Below are 16296 nucleotides of genomic sequence, written 5' to 3'. Positions count from 1 at the left end.
GTATGGCTGTGAAAGTTGGACCATAAGGAAGGCTGAGTGCTGAAGAATTGAGGCCTCTGAATTGTGGTGCTGGAGGAGACTCCTGCAAGTCCCTTGGGCTGCAAGGCGATCAAACCGGTCCGTCCTAGAGGAGATCAATGCTGACTGCTCTTTAGAAGGCCAGATCCTGAAGATGAAACTCAAATACTTTGGCCACCTAATGAGAAGGAAGGACTCCCTGGAGAAGAGTCTAATGATGAGAACAATAGATGGCAAAAGAAGAAGGGAACGGCAGAGAATGAGGTGGCTAGATGGAGTCACTGAAGCAGTTGGTGTGAGCTTGAGTGGACTCCGGGGGATGATGGAGGACAGGAAGGCCTGGAGGAATGTTGTCCATGGGGTTGCGATGGGTTGGACACGACTTCGCGACTAACAACAACATGGTTGTGATTACATTTACATCCTGCCCTTTCTTGTCTTGCAAAGAACCCAGAACGGCTTACATAATCCTTCTCTCCATCTATGCACACAACAACCCTGTGGGGTAGGTTAAGCTGAGAGTCAGTTACTGACCAAAGCTTTGATAACAATACAATGAACTCAAAATCTTCTGTTAAAACTATTTTTTAAGAACTCTGAAAGAGAAATTCCTTTTTAAAATTGGTACTCTATAAAATGTAAGGCTTTAGAAAATGTAGCAAGTAAAAAAGGCTTCCAATAAGATCTGATAATGTGATTGCTAAGTTCCAGGTTTCCCCATGAAAGGCAAAAATCCAAAAAAAAAAAAAAAAGGAAAACACATCAGATAATTACATGACTATACTCAGATCATTGCTCAGGGCTTCCTAAACCATGGCTAAAACCATGGCCAAGCACTCCAGTCAGCCCCTCCCCTTCTCATGTTGTATGCCACGTTCAACATGAAATTCCTGGCTTGCCATAGGACAGAGTTCCCAGTTGTTTTTGAAAAGGGAAACTTTGTCTTAATATCAGTCAACAAATTAGGAAAATGAGCACAATGTAATCTATGCCAACCCGTATTCAACCGGTTCACTGAGCCACAGGTGTGCTTAACTTTCCCTAGACTACACCCACAAATTTTCACAAATAAGCAGCACAGAATGATTTCTAGGAAAGGGTAAGTAACTGGTTTGCATTTTAACAGGACCTGCCTAATTTTACCCTTCTTGAATAAACAGAAGTACCAGAATGCAATTAGTCTTCAGTTTTTGCAAAATGAAAAGCACAGAAAAAGTGCACGTTCTAGATGGCATACAAAAAGGCATTTGTCACGAGAATTTGTTTGCAAAAATGTATATAGTGGGGAAATTATGTACAAAAATACATGCAAATATTCATGCAAATGAAAATACATATGGATATTAGGGTGACTTTTTTAAAAGATTGCAAATTGATGCAGAAATAGGGCAGAATTAACCTGTGCTTGGCAAAGAAAAATAACAGATTCATTGAAACCTGGTTACCTCCTCTTGCTTCTGGCCAGAATCTTTGTCCTATAAAGGAAGAAATGGAAGTATTAAATATTTCTGATCAGTGGCTTTTAATTCTGTAAGATATCCAGTTACGTTGAAGTAAGACTTGTTTAGGTCAAAGTCATCTATGATGAAATTCAGTAATCTATTCATAAGACAACTATTCAATAAATAAAATTCAGTAAACTATTCAGTAAACTTTGATACTGAATTGTACCAAAGTCATCTATGATGCAATTCAGTATCCTGTATTACATTTTGTAAAGCATTAAGCCAAAACTATTGAGAAAGTTACTATAAACGACTTGGTTAGAGCCCACTTCATAAAATTTACTCAACCTGTGGTTAGCCATATAACATATTTAAAGGAGTGTCTTCTCCCACGTGTTCCCCATGATCTGTCCTCAGACTAATGAGGCTGTTCCACATGCATGTCATCATTAGATATTCTATATTTCAACCAATCCCATCATCTTATGGGAACTGAACCTCAGAGGATATACTTGGGGTGGGGGAAGAAGGACAGTATGTGCCAGCACTTTTAAAGCAACAGTTAACACAAAAACAGAAATACCCACACCAGATGCATCTTTCTTCAAGTTCCCCAGGCTGCTGGATTTTTGCAGAGCTGAAGTTCTATAAGCAAGCACAATTGATACATATGCAAGTGAATCCCATGTCTCAATTATGTTATTTGAATTAGAATAAGCATCAAAATGAGTTGCAACATCTTTAGACAAGTGAAGGTAAGGCAATAGCAAGTTAAACCCATTTTTACATTAATTTTTTTTTCTAAACTATCAAGATAGAGTGTAAAAATCTGAATGGATGATATTCAGCTCAATTAAAATTATAACTGAGTATCAGATAAGAGATTGAGCTGTGAAAAAGAGAGTGCTCTAGTTCAAATCTCATTTTTGTCATAAAATCAACAGGTAACTATAGTCAAGTTGTTATCACTTACTCCCATCTGCAATGTGGGAATAGTAAGGGCTGGAATTCAACATTTTTTCCCACTTCCCCACGCACAAATGCACACACTATGGCAAACCCATTCTTCATCAATAATTCTTTTATTATTTTCCCCATTTGTATTCTGAAATTGGAAATAAGCTGGGCCAGGCCAGGAAGAAACACCAGGCATGAGGAAGGATTAAATTATTTATTTCTAAAGTTTGCACATGGCAAACATGGGTTTAGCAACATGTGTTTGTGAGATAATGACTGCATCTGCACAAAGCAATGAAGAATTCTGGGATACTGATAACAACTAGCAAGCATGCACACTGACCAATAGCTCCCCCTTGGCGCCTCCTGCGAGCAGAACAACAACATGAACTGGAACTTACCAGGGTAAAAACAGACTACTCCATTCTAAGTTGATGTCCTGCAGATGTTTTGGACTTCCACTCCCATCAGCCCCAGCCAGCATGGTCAATGGCCAGGAATCCAGGAAGTGGAGGTTCAAAGCATCTGGAGGACAATGAGTTAGGGAAGGCTGGCTTTGCGTTACCTCCAACTTGAGCTCTTGGTTTATCTCTCCTCTAAGAAGCTGTGATTTGAAGCCAGGATTGCAGCTGGCTTACACACTGTGGCTTATAATGCACTTACTAGAAAAAATGCCAATAGCTGTGGACAATGAGCAGGTTTCCACACTAGTAGGTATTTGGTTTGTCCACCTAGCAGAAGGAACCAATCATGAATGATGAGGCAGTGCACACCAGCATGCCTGCTCACGAACAATAAGCTAAGAATTAGACAATTTCTTCGCTTAAATTTTTATCTAATGTGTGATTTTCCAACCTAATACTACATAGCTGTTTTAAAAATTAAGGAAGCGAAGAGTTTCGAATACAATGAAAGGTCATGTAAATTATTTTTATACTAATGTTGCCAATAAAAATTATTTTGGAGGTGAACATTAACTATAAAATTCTTGCCTTTTTCAAATTTTTAATCTACCATGTGTGTAAATACATATCCAAAACATCAAATGCATGCCATTTTCCAGGCTTTAAGCAAATGTATGCAAAGAGAGTAGTTCTTCACTGTTTCAGCCATGCAACCCAGAAGCATGGGTTAAATGTTATTATTCCACATTTAATTTCAGACTAAATGTTAAAACTAGCTGTTTATAAAGCCAAATATGCATTCAAAATGTAAATTTACAGAGGCAAAGGAAGATAAACACTTCAGAAGTATAATCGAAGTATAATGCACATGCTTAAAAATCACTTTTAAATGATAGTTTAACTAATGCAAATGCTTCAAGCTTCACTCTTGCCCTCTGCCACATTTGTATCCATTCTATTGTAAATAATTTAGCCTGCAATTCATCTCTTACTTACTTGAGAGTAAGTCCTACTATAATATAGCTTACTTCAGAACAAATATGCACAGGATTTGCATATTAGCAATATTGCATTGTGCTGAGTGTACTTAACCCCACTGAACGTGGTAGGGTTGCTATAGAACACAAAAGCTGCTGCCCAGTATTTGTAAAGCTGCCTCTTTTAATTTTTTTTAGCCAACTTGAACTATTTAATAATTCATGAATTCTGAACTTATGAGTTAACCTGTAATGATCCATCTCCATCCATTCCAGCTATTAAAATTGCAGCATTCAACCTACCAATCAAGGTTCTGTTTACCCCAAGTGAACTGAACAGGAAAGCAAAACTATAAGTGGCTAAGTCAATACAAGCTAATTCCTTCAAAATATGTGAAGGAAAATAACTCCACATTCAGATTTTATCATAAACTCATTTTTGCAGTTATACCACTTTAAGGGCAAATCAAGTAGACTTCGTTCTGTTTTTCTAAGAATAAAGCAAAGCATCAAGTACATTTCTGTGGGTGCAGAAAAATCTGAAGAACTCCTGTTGGATCCCAGGGCTAAATCCAAAAGAATCACTTCCACCCCAGGAAGGCTCCTTTATCTTCACTGACACAGGAGTTAATACTCCCATATTGCAAGACTGAGTTCTTACTTAAAATGTTACTTGGTATGCGGGGCGCTATCCATTGTTTACTATGAGCCAAGTCTTTCACTTAGGTTCTTTTGGTTTCTGTTTGTTTTCTTCTCTTCTCCTCTAGGGCTTCCTGACAGCCCAATGAGGATTGCCTAATTGTTGGGTTGCATATTTTCCCCAGTCACATATCGCAGATTTGTTTTGTTTGTATCTAACAAAAATAGAACTCTCAGTTCTTTATACATTTTTATTAAGTTTTGTATGCTGGGTTACTTTTTAAGTGGGATGCTAATAAAATCTAATTTTTAAGTTAAACTGGAGTCATTTTGAAATCAAATCATATTTTTGTATTTCCAGACAAGACTCTAAAGGGGTCCTCTGGATCCAAATTGCAAATAGTTAATTATATAACAGCAGAAATGGATTACCACTGGCAAAAATATTTGGTGTGGGCACAAGGTAGAGCTATGACACCGAACTGCCTCTATTCAGACAGCCTGATTTAAATGAAACAGGCCTCTAAACCTAAAGGCCAACTAAAGTTTAGACCTGGTTGTCTGCTTTCAGTTTCCATCTGCTCAGTTTTCCAGGTGAGGTAGTCTCCAGAGAAGGAGCAAATGTGATAACTCTGGTTGTAATTCAAACACCGCATCAAAACAGAGGTAAGTTTCTTTAGCCACATTTGGGTGATATCCTGCACTTAGTTTCTGATTAAGGGATTATATTATTCTGGGTTTGTTCAGATGGTATATGAAGAGTCTCTCCAATCCATCACGTAGAAGTGTGCATTAGCAAGCTACTTTATGATGGAATGCAATGTCTGCATTAAGGCTTCTGCATTTAAGTCTGAACCCCATGGTCAATTCCCAAATCTGGAAAAGCAACCATGGAATCGAGACCTATATCCATAGGACATAATGCAGATATTGTATACCTTTGTAAACATATGGAGCCAACAAGTATGCTCACAGCAATGACTAGACGGACTGCAGCAACCTTTTTGATATCAAATTGCTTCTCTCCCTCGCATCTCCCTCAGAGCTACAACGCCTTCATTGCAGATGCTGAGGACTATTCAGCAAGCATTAGAACCTCCCTCCAGAGCAAGGCATTATAACTTCAGTCTCTATATCTTCTTCCAGGATGCATTCTCCAAATCCAACCAAAGCACACTTAGTAACAACAAACTTCCAATATGCTTTCATTTGTATTCCCATTGGGAGTGTAAGAAGAATATCACACAAAATTACTCACTGCAGGGTAGCTACTAGGTTAGAAATTCTGCCTCAATTCAGCAAGGCATTTCATGACTTCAGTAACACAAGTATGGATAACACTGATTAATAATTTTGACATATTAGAAGTCAGCTAAGACAGCCAACCCCCCACACCCCAATTTAACTTATCACAAGAGGCAGCCAAAACATCTAGGAATATATTACAAAATTCTGTAAATCCCAGGTGCTATATAACTTGCTTGAAGACGTTTCATGCTGCAATAGAAAGGAAAAGCAAGGCTAGAATAATACAAAGAGAACTAAGGAAGATGGAAGCAAAGTCAGAGGCTGGCATAAACCCTTCAACAAAATTATTTTTTTAAAAAAATATGCCTAACTTTAACTATGTAGGGTACTTACAATTTTGTGTCACCTAGCTGTGCTTCAGTGGAAGCCAATGGTGTTTGCTTTTCACTGTAAAAAGCATGAATAGCGAACAGGTTACATTTAAGTCATCCAGGAAAAAAAATTCTCATCCGATAAGAATTCTCTCTCAGAATAGAATGAGTATGGGCGGCTAAATTTTGACCCACACAATGGATAGCTCAAGTACAACTGTTTCATCAGAAGTCAATAAATAAAGCCCACAGCTAAAGTAAAAAAGCTAACTCTGAGGGGGTGTTTTACTCAGGCAGAACCTCAGCAAGGATTTTGAAGGAAGCTAGTGGAACTTCAATAAGGCTAGCACAAGTTTTGGAGGCAGGGCTTCATACATCCCTAAGATGCCAAGAGGTTTTGCCCACATAAACAAAGTTTTGAATTTTTAGTGCCCGGTTCAGGTGAAACATTTGTAGGAATGCTTTTCCTGCTACAACTACATTTTAATATCCATGCTTTAAAGCACACATTGGTTCAGCAGCCTTAACAGGGGCCTACCTTCTTGTCTGGCTGCCTGTTCCTAAGATGTATAATTTTGTTACTCTCAAGTATATCTGCCCTAATTTGCCATTTCCCCTAGACCCTAACCCTAAACTTTCATTGTATGGAAGTGCTGTAACCATTTTGATTGCATTTTTTCAGCTCACTGTTTTGTTTTGTTTGCTTTTTGTTTTTGTTTTTGGGAGGCTGTCAGGAGTGCACAGTATCCCAAAAGTGACTGCTACTGCTTTATATAAAGGAATCCTGATAATGACCACCTTATTTTCAAACCCTTTCCTAATAATCATTAATATGGAATATGCTTTTTCTACTGTGCTGCATAAATGATCTGATATTTGCACTAGGATACCTACCACAATCCCAATTCTACATGAGAAGTACCAACTGGCAGAAAATATGTTACTAAGGGGCAGAGAAGTTGCTTTACCATTGATCTTTTCACCTTTATTTAACTTAATCCTCATTTGTCTTTTTTGTATCCGGTTGTAAAGATAATTTTTGGAGAGCATTACCAACTTGCTTGCATTTTCCCAATCCTGGCAGTATTTGCAATTAAACATGCCTTCCTTTCTATTTTCTGCATAGGCTTCCCTCACTTCTTTGATATCTGATATTGCAGCAATGCATCACAGCTACCAGAAATGGCACTGGGGCAAGGAATCTTCCCATCTGACGTTTGCCTCTGCCAGCAACTACATACTTTAAGGGAAGTCTGTTGAACTTAATTTACTGTATCAAATATTCAATATTCACTCATAGCATTGTCCAGCACATTTTTATCACCCTAGAGAAAGTTGAATGGAGGAGGAGGAGGAGAACCAAATATGACCAGAATCAATTCCTAAGTGAAATTACAGCTCTGAGTTTACAAAAGCTGAACAGGGTGGTCAAGGACTGGACATTTTCGAGGGCATTCATTCCTAGGGTCAGCATAAACTGGAGATGACTGGACAGCTTGTAATGATAAAGTTGTCTAGTGTGTCAAGGAAACATACCTTGCAATTTCTATCTTTGACTGAGTATTTACTTCATCTGTAGTTTCTTCTGGATGTCTGAACGATGACGAAAAAGAAGGAATGGAAACTTGCAAGACACTAGTATGGATCTGTAGTGAATTCTACAAGAAAAAGTTGTGACCTCTCCCATTAGAAGGCAGTGAAGACACATTTGTTAGCTGAATATAGGAACACAATACACAATATACACAACAGTGCATTTCACGTTGTATCATAAAATTTAAACCAGATAGAATTTTTATGGTAAACGTGTAAACCTGAGATTCTGAAGATCTGGGTTTCATAACCACACCCAAAAATATATTCCTGGATTTAAAAGTCAATGAAAATATTCAACAACAAATTAGATATATTGCAATAGTCTAATCAGAGGATAGGATCCAGTAAGCTGCATTAGCCCAGCCAAAATGTCTAAATGAGATCTTTCAGTTTTCCACTTTGAGTAGCCCAAATCATCTTTAAAGAACTCCTAAAGTTTCAAAAATATGTTTCCAATAGGGCTGCTGTTTGTGAAATAGAAGTCCAAAGTCTAGTATGTATGGGTGTATTTATAAGGCACTTTGGGGATCCTTGTTAGAACCAAAAAGCAGCATATCAATAATTTTATAAAATAAAAACCTCCCTAGGCACACAGGATTAGGCATGAGGCTCCTTGTATCCTGGTCAAGATAGGCAACATACAACTGACAAAAATCATGTATGGCGACACCTGATCAAAAAGAAAATCACTTGGAAGAAACAACATGCTCTTGGTCTTCAGCTTAGAGTTCTAGGCATGGTACACCAGACACTATCATAGAGAAGGTCTTTCTGCTTCAAACAGAAAGGACAATGCCTTTTCTAAGATGGAACCAGCAACTTCACTTAATTTAAAGTTTTTAATAAAATTAACTGATTAAACATCAATTAAATATAGGTGTATTAACCAACTAAGTATTTATTGATAACACTTGAACTGGACAGTGTAGTTCAATCCTATACATGTTTCCTCAGAGGTAAACACTCCTGTGGTCAATGCAGTTCATTCCATTACATAAGGTTCTGCACACAAGATTTCAGCAGGAATCTTGTAATGCTTCTAGAATTATTATAGATTATCTAGGCAACAGAGGGCTATGAGATCAAGAAAGAGGGCTTCTTTCCCCCACCTGACTGCTCAAATTTTCTTCCCAAAGTTCTTGACCATGCTTAAGTAATTGAGGTGGGGCTAGGGAGCCAAGACAGAAAGAACTTGAACAAAGAAAGGAAAGAATGATTGGTTCATAGTCATTGCTTCAATTGCTTATACCCATGGTTAGCATTTGTGTAAAGCTTCATTCTGAATGATCCTAAATCTGATACTGAATCCAGAGATATCATTCTGCTAACCAAAGCAGCTCCACCACTGACACTGGGGGCAAGGCGAATCCCGCCATTCCCATGTATTTCCTCAGAATCTCCTCTTGAGAGATGAGAAATCCCACAGAGAAGAATTTTGGCAGAAATGGCAAGAGAGGAGAGAGAGAGTCACCCATTGTGCTAACAGATGCCAGCTAGCACAATATTGGATTTAACACAAAACTAATCATTTAGTCCACAGAGTATCATTTGTTGCATTCATCTCTACCCATACAACCCAGAAAAGCTCTATATTCATTAAGAGAAAGGCTGCACAAAGTTATATCTAACTTTTGTTCCTTTTATAAATGACAATATTTCTACCAACACAGATGAGATGCAAATTCAGTTTATAAGGAGCCTAGGGGAGAGGGAAATGTTAAAGAAATACCTCTTCAGGAGTTTTTGTTCTAAACTCTTCATGGTTCGGAGCACCAGCAGCTGGAGAAGCAGACGGACTTTTCTCAGCTTCATGTAGATTCTCTGCATCTGACAAGACTACTGAAACAGATTCTGGATCTGCTGTTTCCTCACATTCATCTTCTTTGCCTAACAACACAGAAAGTAAAATTAAACTTTTCATCCTCTTTATGAATGTTATCACTCTAACTGTAGAATACCCTCATGGATGTTCACTGCAATTCATGGAGACAAATAGTGTATGTGTGTGGGTTGGGTTTTTTTAAATTCCTTTCCGGTCTACAGAACTTAATTTTGCAGTCAAGGCAACAAGGCCTACTACTAAACTTTCATCAGTGCTTAAGAGATTAATCATTTTCCAAAAGATACATGAAGTACTGTTTTCCCCCTTTGAGAATGGACATGCTCACTGCACTAGTTCTTAGGCACAGTACCTGTCATCCTAACCTGCACAGTACCTGCAATCTTATACATCTCTGCTTAGAAGTAAATCCTGAAATTGAGTTATACTTCCTTCAGGCAAGCAGACATAGACTTGCAGTCTAAGAATAATGAAAGATGAAGCTAGTCTACCCAAACATTAGCCTCCCTACTTAGATACAGGTATCATTTCAGCCAGAAGCACAGACAGGAATGGGTAGTAGAAGGGACATGGGGAATTAAAGATCAGTTAGCCTTATGTCCATTGTAGGAAAAACAATGGAAAGGCTCATAATAACGAGAGATCAAGTGATGCTGGATAGGGAAGGGAGGCTGGCAGCCACACAACACGGCTTCCGCAAAAACAGGTCCTGCCAGACAAACCTTGTGGAATTCTACAAGGTTCGAGATGGCTGTATGGAGGGGATACAGTGAATGTGGTGTACCTGGATTTCAGCAAGGCCTTTGACAAAGTGCACTATGATATCCTGGTTGAGAAACTGAGAAGTTTTGGAATACACCAAAGCACTGTCCGATGGATTAGGGCATGGTTGACTGACTGAAAGCAGAGGGTAACCAGTAGTGGGGAATCATCAGGATGGTGGTCAGTGACAAGCAGGGTCCCCCAGGGCTCTGTCCACCAATCCTGTTTAATCTTTTCATCACTGACATGGAAGAAGGGGTGAACAGTCTGCTGATCAAATTTGCAGATGATACTAAAACTGGGGCAGTGGCTACAACTGAGGAACAGTGTGATGTGCTGGTTAAGAGAGCAAACGCCACCCTTGGTTGCATAGCCAGAAGTGTGGCTTCTAGATCAAGAGAGGTATTACTACCACTCTACACGACTCTGGTGCACCCGCAACTGGAGTATTGTGTTCAGTTTTGGGCCCCTCATTACAGAAAGGATATAGCCAGGTTGGAGTCAGTGCAGCGTAGGGCCACAAGGTTGGTGGCCGGTTTGCAGGGGATGCCATATGAGGCGAGACTGAGGGAACTGGGTAACTACAGCCTAGAGAGACTCAGAGGGGATCTGTTGGTGACATACAGGTATGTGAGGGGATGTCACACAGAGGCAGGTAGAGACCTGTTCTCCCCTGCAGAGGAAGGCAGGACGCGCTCCAACAGAGCAAAGCTAGGGAACCAAGGATCCATTCAGATGCCAGGAAGCGCTTCCTGACATTCAGGACCCCGAGGATATAGAATGGGCTTCCACAGAAGGTTGTTGAACCCACATTGGTGAGAGTGTTCAAAGAAAGCCTGCGCATGCACATGGTGGGCATGTTGTGAGTGGACCCAGCTGGAGCCAGGGTCTGACTAGATGCCCCGGGAGGCCCCTTCTGACTCACTCTGTTTCTCTGTTTCTATGTTTCTAATACTCTTCTTTCACAGATAACTGTCTTTGTCATTCTCGAGAGTGTTCCTGACAGAACATGAGCAATAATGGACCAGTCTAGAAATGTCTGGGAAGGAATTGCTAGAAGCTTCCACCATAAACACATGGTTGAATAAACTCAGCACAAACAGATAGAAAGGGGTTGAAGGAAAAAAGGGTGGGGGGAATAAGAATGGAAAATGTCATTCTACAATACTGATCCAAATGTGAGGAAGTAAGTACCATACACGCAAGTTATACAAAGAGTGCTGTGAATCATTCCAGATTTCAAAAGACAAATCAGTATCCTATACATTAATAGTATGCAGCCTTATTAATCTCTTATAGAATGTGTTAGGGTTATTTATAAACAGTAAAAAATTCAATATTTGATGGCCAGTCATGTCCTTGTACCAGAAATTTCACATTAAAAACTGTACATATAAAATTTTACATTTTAATTTAATCACAGGTAGCTTTTGCCTGGCAGGTGTGAGAAATATTTTGATTTTTCTTTGCAAATATAAATATAACAAGCAAAAACAAGAACTGGGGGAGAAGGAAGAAAGAAAGAACATACCATATAACCTATCCATATACTCAAACTATTTACACATATACCCATTAATGAAAAGGAAAAAATAGGGGGAAATTGGAGAAAATTGGAAAATGGAAAAGGAAAAAGAGAGAAAGTATACTTGGCCAAAGTATAACTGAAACTTTAAAATCCCCATTTGAATATTTCAGCTAAATTGTTTGTGTGATATCCAGTATGTTTTGGCTTTGCCATCATTCTCCATATGAATCATCCTTACCCCAGCGAAGAGCAACTCAATACTGCAAGCAGTAATTAAGGGGAAATGGAGAGTTAGAATCAATTACTGAACTAAAATGTGATGTTTTCTGTCAACCCATTTCAATTCCCCCAAAATCAATCACATTTAACTCTGTTGCTTAATTGTCAACTTAAGTGTTGGCTAAATACACTCTGCCAACCTTTTTTTTTTTTTTTTACACTGACTTTACAGACCTGATGGGTCTCTCCAATTCTAATCAATAATAGACTGCTTCTTTTTACAAAAAGCAGTTTTGACTCAGAAGAGCAGCTAGATATACAGAATTCTTTGGGCACAAACAACCCAAATTCAGAACACTCAAGTTTCACTGCATTTGAGAGGAACAGGGACTGGGGTACTTTCTTAGCTCTCTCACTGAACTCATGGAACTCACAAGTGCTTAATTGTCACTGGAATGTGCTTCCAGAGTTTACAAGTTAAACTTCTGTCCCAAACTATGAATCAGCCCTAATAACACACAGAAGAACCTGTGGCAATAATACCATTTCCATTTTCTAGAAGCACAAAACCGGCAACAAAAGAATCCCCAGTTATTACACTTTTTCTTGTCACCAACAGACATGAAGTTTGCAAACAAACCTAAAGGTGAAGGAGGTTCAACAGCATTTTCCAAGATTATTTGTCCAAGTAAAACAGAAAAAGAATGATGTTCCTCTGTAAGGTTAAGAAACACGTCCTTTTGCTGGCATGGAATACCACAAGTGTTAAGATACTCGTAGTGTTGTACCTTTTTTAACCTGAGCTAGTATCACCATGTCCTGTACTTTCTTATAACGATTGAGAGACTGTCGAAGTTCTTCAATCTTCCGATCCTGGAAGGAAGGAAGGAAGGAAGGAAGGAAGGAAGGAAGGAAGGAAGGAATATTTTAATTATTTAGAATTTATCTTTTGCTCTCCCACCTCTCTTCCAAAGGTTACTAAACAAAATGATATCAAACTATTTGGTGGAAAACAGTTGTTTTTTTAAAGTATAAGTTAATAGATCCCATGTTTTAATAACTGAGCACTTCAGAATTATTTACATGGATTATATGAACTGATACTTCTTGTTCTATTATAATTAACTCTTAGTTTTGCTGATGATATTGGTCTTTTCCATTTAAACTTGGTAGTGAATGACAACAGTTTATGTCCCTCTTGTATTCCTGTGTAATAACAATCCAAAATATGAATTGAGTATGGATTGTCATTAATTCATGGGCTGCTGTCAAATCTTGGGTTGTCAAACCCTGAACTATGGTTTAATTATGTTAACCATGAACAACCCAGAAAGAGAACACTTAAGTTATAAATGATGAGTTGTTTAAACCATGGGTTGTTGTTACATGTGAATCGGCTATTGTGGGTTGTTTATGGGGTTACAGAGACAGTGGGCAAGAGTGACTCAATATCCCAGTCTCTTTACATGCTGATAATTCAGTGCCATTTAAGCCAGATGCAGCATAGGAGGGGAAAAGGCAAAGGAGGAGAAAAACAAACAACACAAGGACTGAAAAAACAAAGCATGATTTGTTTTGATCATCTGCCAGACAAACCTGGGAAAGGACAACAATGGTTTAAATGAACGAGTTATCATTATGCATGTACTATGACACAGACTGACACTAGCACTCTCCAGTATTTCAGGAAGGACTCTTTTAGACATCACTGAAAATGCCGAGGATTGAACCTGGGACAGTCAAGCATATGTCTCCCACTAAGCTACAGTCCCTTCTTCTGAAAAAAAGATGCAGTTCCATACAACCAAGGTGTATCTAAGAAACACTGGAGTACCTTTTCCTCATTTGCTGCCATTAGAGATTCCACAGCTTTCTTCATTTTTTGCACCTCAATATCTATAACAGAAATATTTATTTAGTTTCAGGACAAGGAGAAAGATAAAAAAGCAATACTTTTGGTCAAAGTAGTTGTGTCAAAATACAAATAATTTCCTTATGCATTTTAGAAATACTTTAAAGATGAACATGAGGAAACAAATGAAAAGCTAAGTTATAAGTGACGTCTTGATAATGCCTGAAAATGAATTATTATAATCATCTTTTGCACTCCTATTGTACATTAGAGCATTTAGAGCAATTCAAAGACATTACAATAAAACCATTGCAACACAAGCTGTAGGACAAGTCAATATCATCTGACACTGCATTAGCATGGATCTGTAAAAATGTAGTGCAGTGCTTGACCTAGGTCCATCTCTTGAACAGGTCCTCAGAGATTCACACTCGCTTGCTCTCTCTCTCTCTCTCTCTCTCTCTCTCTCTCTCTCTCTCTCACACACACACACACACACACACACACACACACACACTTCCCAGTATGCAACATATCAATTCTTCATTGTGCCAGCAATTCACAAATTCAACTACAAAGAGAATTAGGCAACATGATGTTAAGGAATGGTGGAAGAAATGGATGGCATAGTGATACTTAGCCATAACCAAGAATGGTTGTAGAAACAAAAGATTCATGATGGGATGGTGTATACATTGTGATGAAAAGTCATGCTAAAATATATGGTTGCAACACACATAGAGACATACGCAAAGTTTAAACTTGGGATCAGAACAAACTGAGCTTCATCCTTAATCCTCATTTAGAGTGAACCTTCAATACCATTCAGAGTTATAAAGTAGAAAAAATAGGAATATGGCAAATTAAATTATTATCATTGAACCATGATCTCCATTCCTATTAAAATCAGCTTTGGGGGAAAAAAACAGAATCAAGTATTTCATAAAAGTGTAAGTTGCAATTCATTCAGGATTTATATTTATTCCCTCTATTAACATACGGGTGTCAATGGAGAGAAATCTGTATGTAAATTTACTCTAAATCCACAGTCCAATGGCAATTTTGCACTGATACAACACCAAAACATGATGGGGTATTATACCACACATGCCCCAGTTTCATTACTGAATGCCAATTTAGCAACAAGTCTTAGCATTAACTATGTCCAAATTAGGCACACTATCATTAGTGCTCAATTGTTGCCAAACTCTGTTTAAATCATGGCTTGCAGTACTGCTTTGCAGACAATCAATGGATCATGCAAAGCATACTTTGCCTACTTTGGATTTGGTGGCCATTGAATCAGCTGATAGAGAGGAAATGCCACACTACAGCCTTGCACTATGTTTGAGTCAACCAGCAAGAGTTATGTTTTATTGCAGACAATGAAAATCAATTGTCTCAAAAAATTCTTATGTTTGAGCTGGATAGTGCCCCATTGTTTTTCCATTTGAGGGGTTCTTAAAATGAAAACTAGCAAATTAGCTGTAAAAAATTTATTCTAACAAATCTATGCAGATATAGCCTGCGCCAAAACAAATCCTTATAATTAGATGAATACAACAAGACTACTTATTAGATGTTTAGCACACTCTCAGTCCACTAAATCAATTTATTTGTAATCCAAAATTCCAGAGGGTGGGAGGATCAGTGTTTAAAATCTAAAACTTCATTCTTTTTTATTTTGATTTCCATTGAAATTGAGGATGGAAGATGAAGCAGTTTAGCAGCATTTGTTAAAAAATGTTTTACAGTGATACATGCAGAAAGCTGTACTGGAAAAATGTGTCAAATGTATGAGCCTGTAGAAAGACACTAAAAACCTTACTTTTGTCTTTGAGCTTCTTTTTACAATTTTCATCTGTGCAGGAAAACCCATTGGATTTGAAGTTAGATGAAGATCATAAGCATTAAAGGAAATTCAACATGAATGAAAATAAAACCATATGTGGTGTAAACCTGTCTGTGACCAATGTTTTATTACTACAGAATGAAATCAGCATTACTTGTAAATGAGTCATGAGTTTATAATATTAAAGGCTCTTTTGTATCTTTTCACGAGATAATCCCTTTCTCTTTGCATTGTGCTTAACACTGTTAAGTTAATCATGGACTGAACATAAGCTTGACATATCCTTTATTTCTAGTCACATACCTGAAAGGATACTTGATTTCCTACAGCAATCTATGACATATCTAAACTAACAACATGCAGACCACAGAGAAAATGAATTTAAATTTATGTCTGAATCTTTGCAATATTGTTAGTGATAAGCAGAAGACACGTCATCCTACAAAGAGAAGCAGCTATATATTATCTTCACAGAGGGATGAGCAGAATTCACACTGGGATTAAAATTTCAGTAAGAATATGAAATGATTGATTACTTTAATTATGCAAAAATTATCATTCTCCGGGGCTGTTCAACCATTACTTTCT

General features: G+C 38.1%; 1 protein-coding gene across 4 annotated transcripts in view; it reads right to left on the bottom strand.

Annotated features, from left to right (window-relative positions):
• Positions 1-16296, bottom strand: part of PPFIBP1 (PPFIA binding protein 1) — a 136364-nt gene that overhangs the window by 24229 nt on the left and 95839 nt on the right. For 2 of the 4 annotated variants that reach the window (XM_044423135.1, XM_044423137.1), the window contains exons 9-16: positions 15685-15717; positions 13839-13900; positions 12793-12877; positions 9385-9542; positions 7596-7717; positions 6082-6135; positions 2051-2108; positions 1464-1493 (exon numbers count right to left, since the gene is read on the bottom strand). In XM_044423135.1, the coding sequence (XP_044279070.1) occupies positions 1464-1493; positions 2051-2108; positions 6082-6135; positions 7596-7717; positions 9385-9542; positions 12793-12877; positions 13839-13900; positions 15685-15717 (602 nt within the window). The remainder of the gene's footprint in view (positions 1-1463; positions 1494-2050; positions 2109-6081; positions 6136-7595; positions 7718-9384; positions 9543-12792; positions 12878-13838; positions 13901-15684; positions 15718-16296) is intronic. The other 2 variants (XM_044423136.1, XM_044423138.1) reach the window with 1 other exon arrangement.

This window comes from Varanus komodoensis, unplaced genomic scaffold (genome assembly GCF_004798865.1).
Source record: "Varanus komodoensis strain SLA01 unplaced genomic scaffold, ASM479886v1 scaffold13_3, whole genome shotgun sequence".
NCBI lineage: Eukaryota > Metazoa > Chordata > Lepidosauria > Squamata > Varanidae > Varanus > Varanus komodoensis.
Note: the sequence above shows the minus strand (reverse complement) of the source record. Positions and strands in the feature narration are given on the sequence as shown.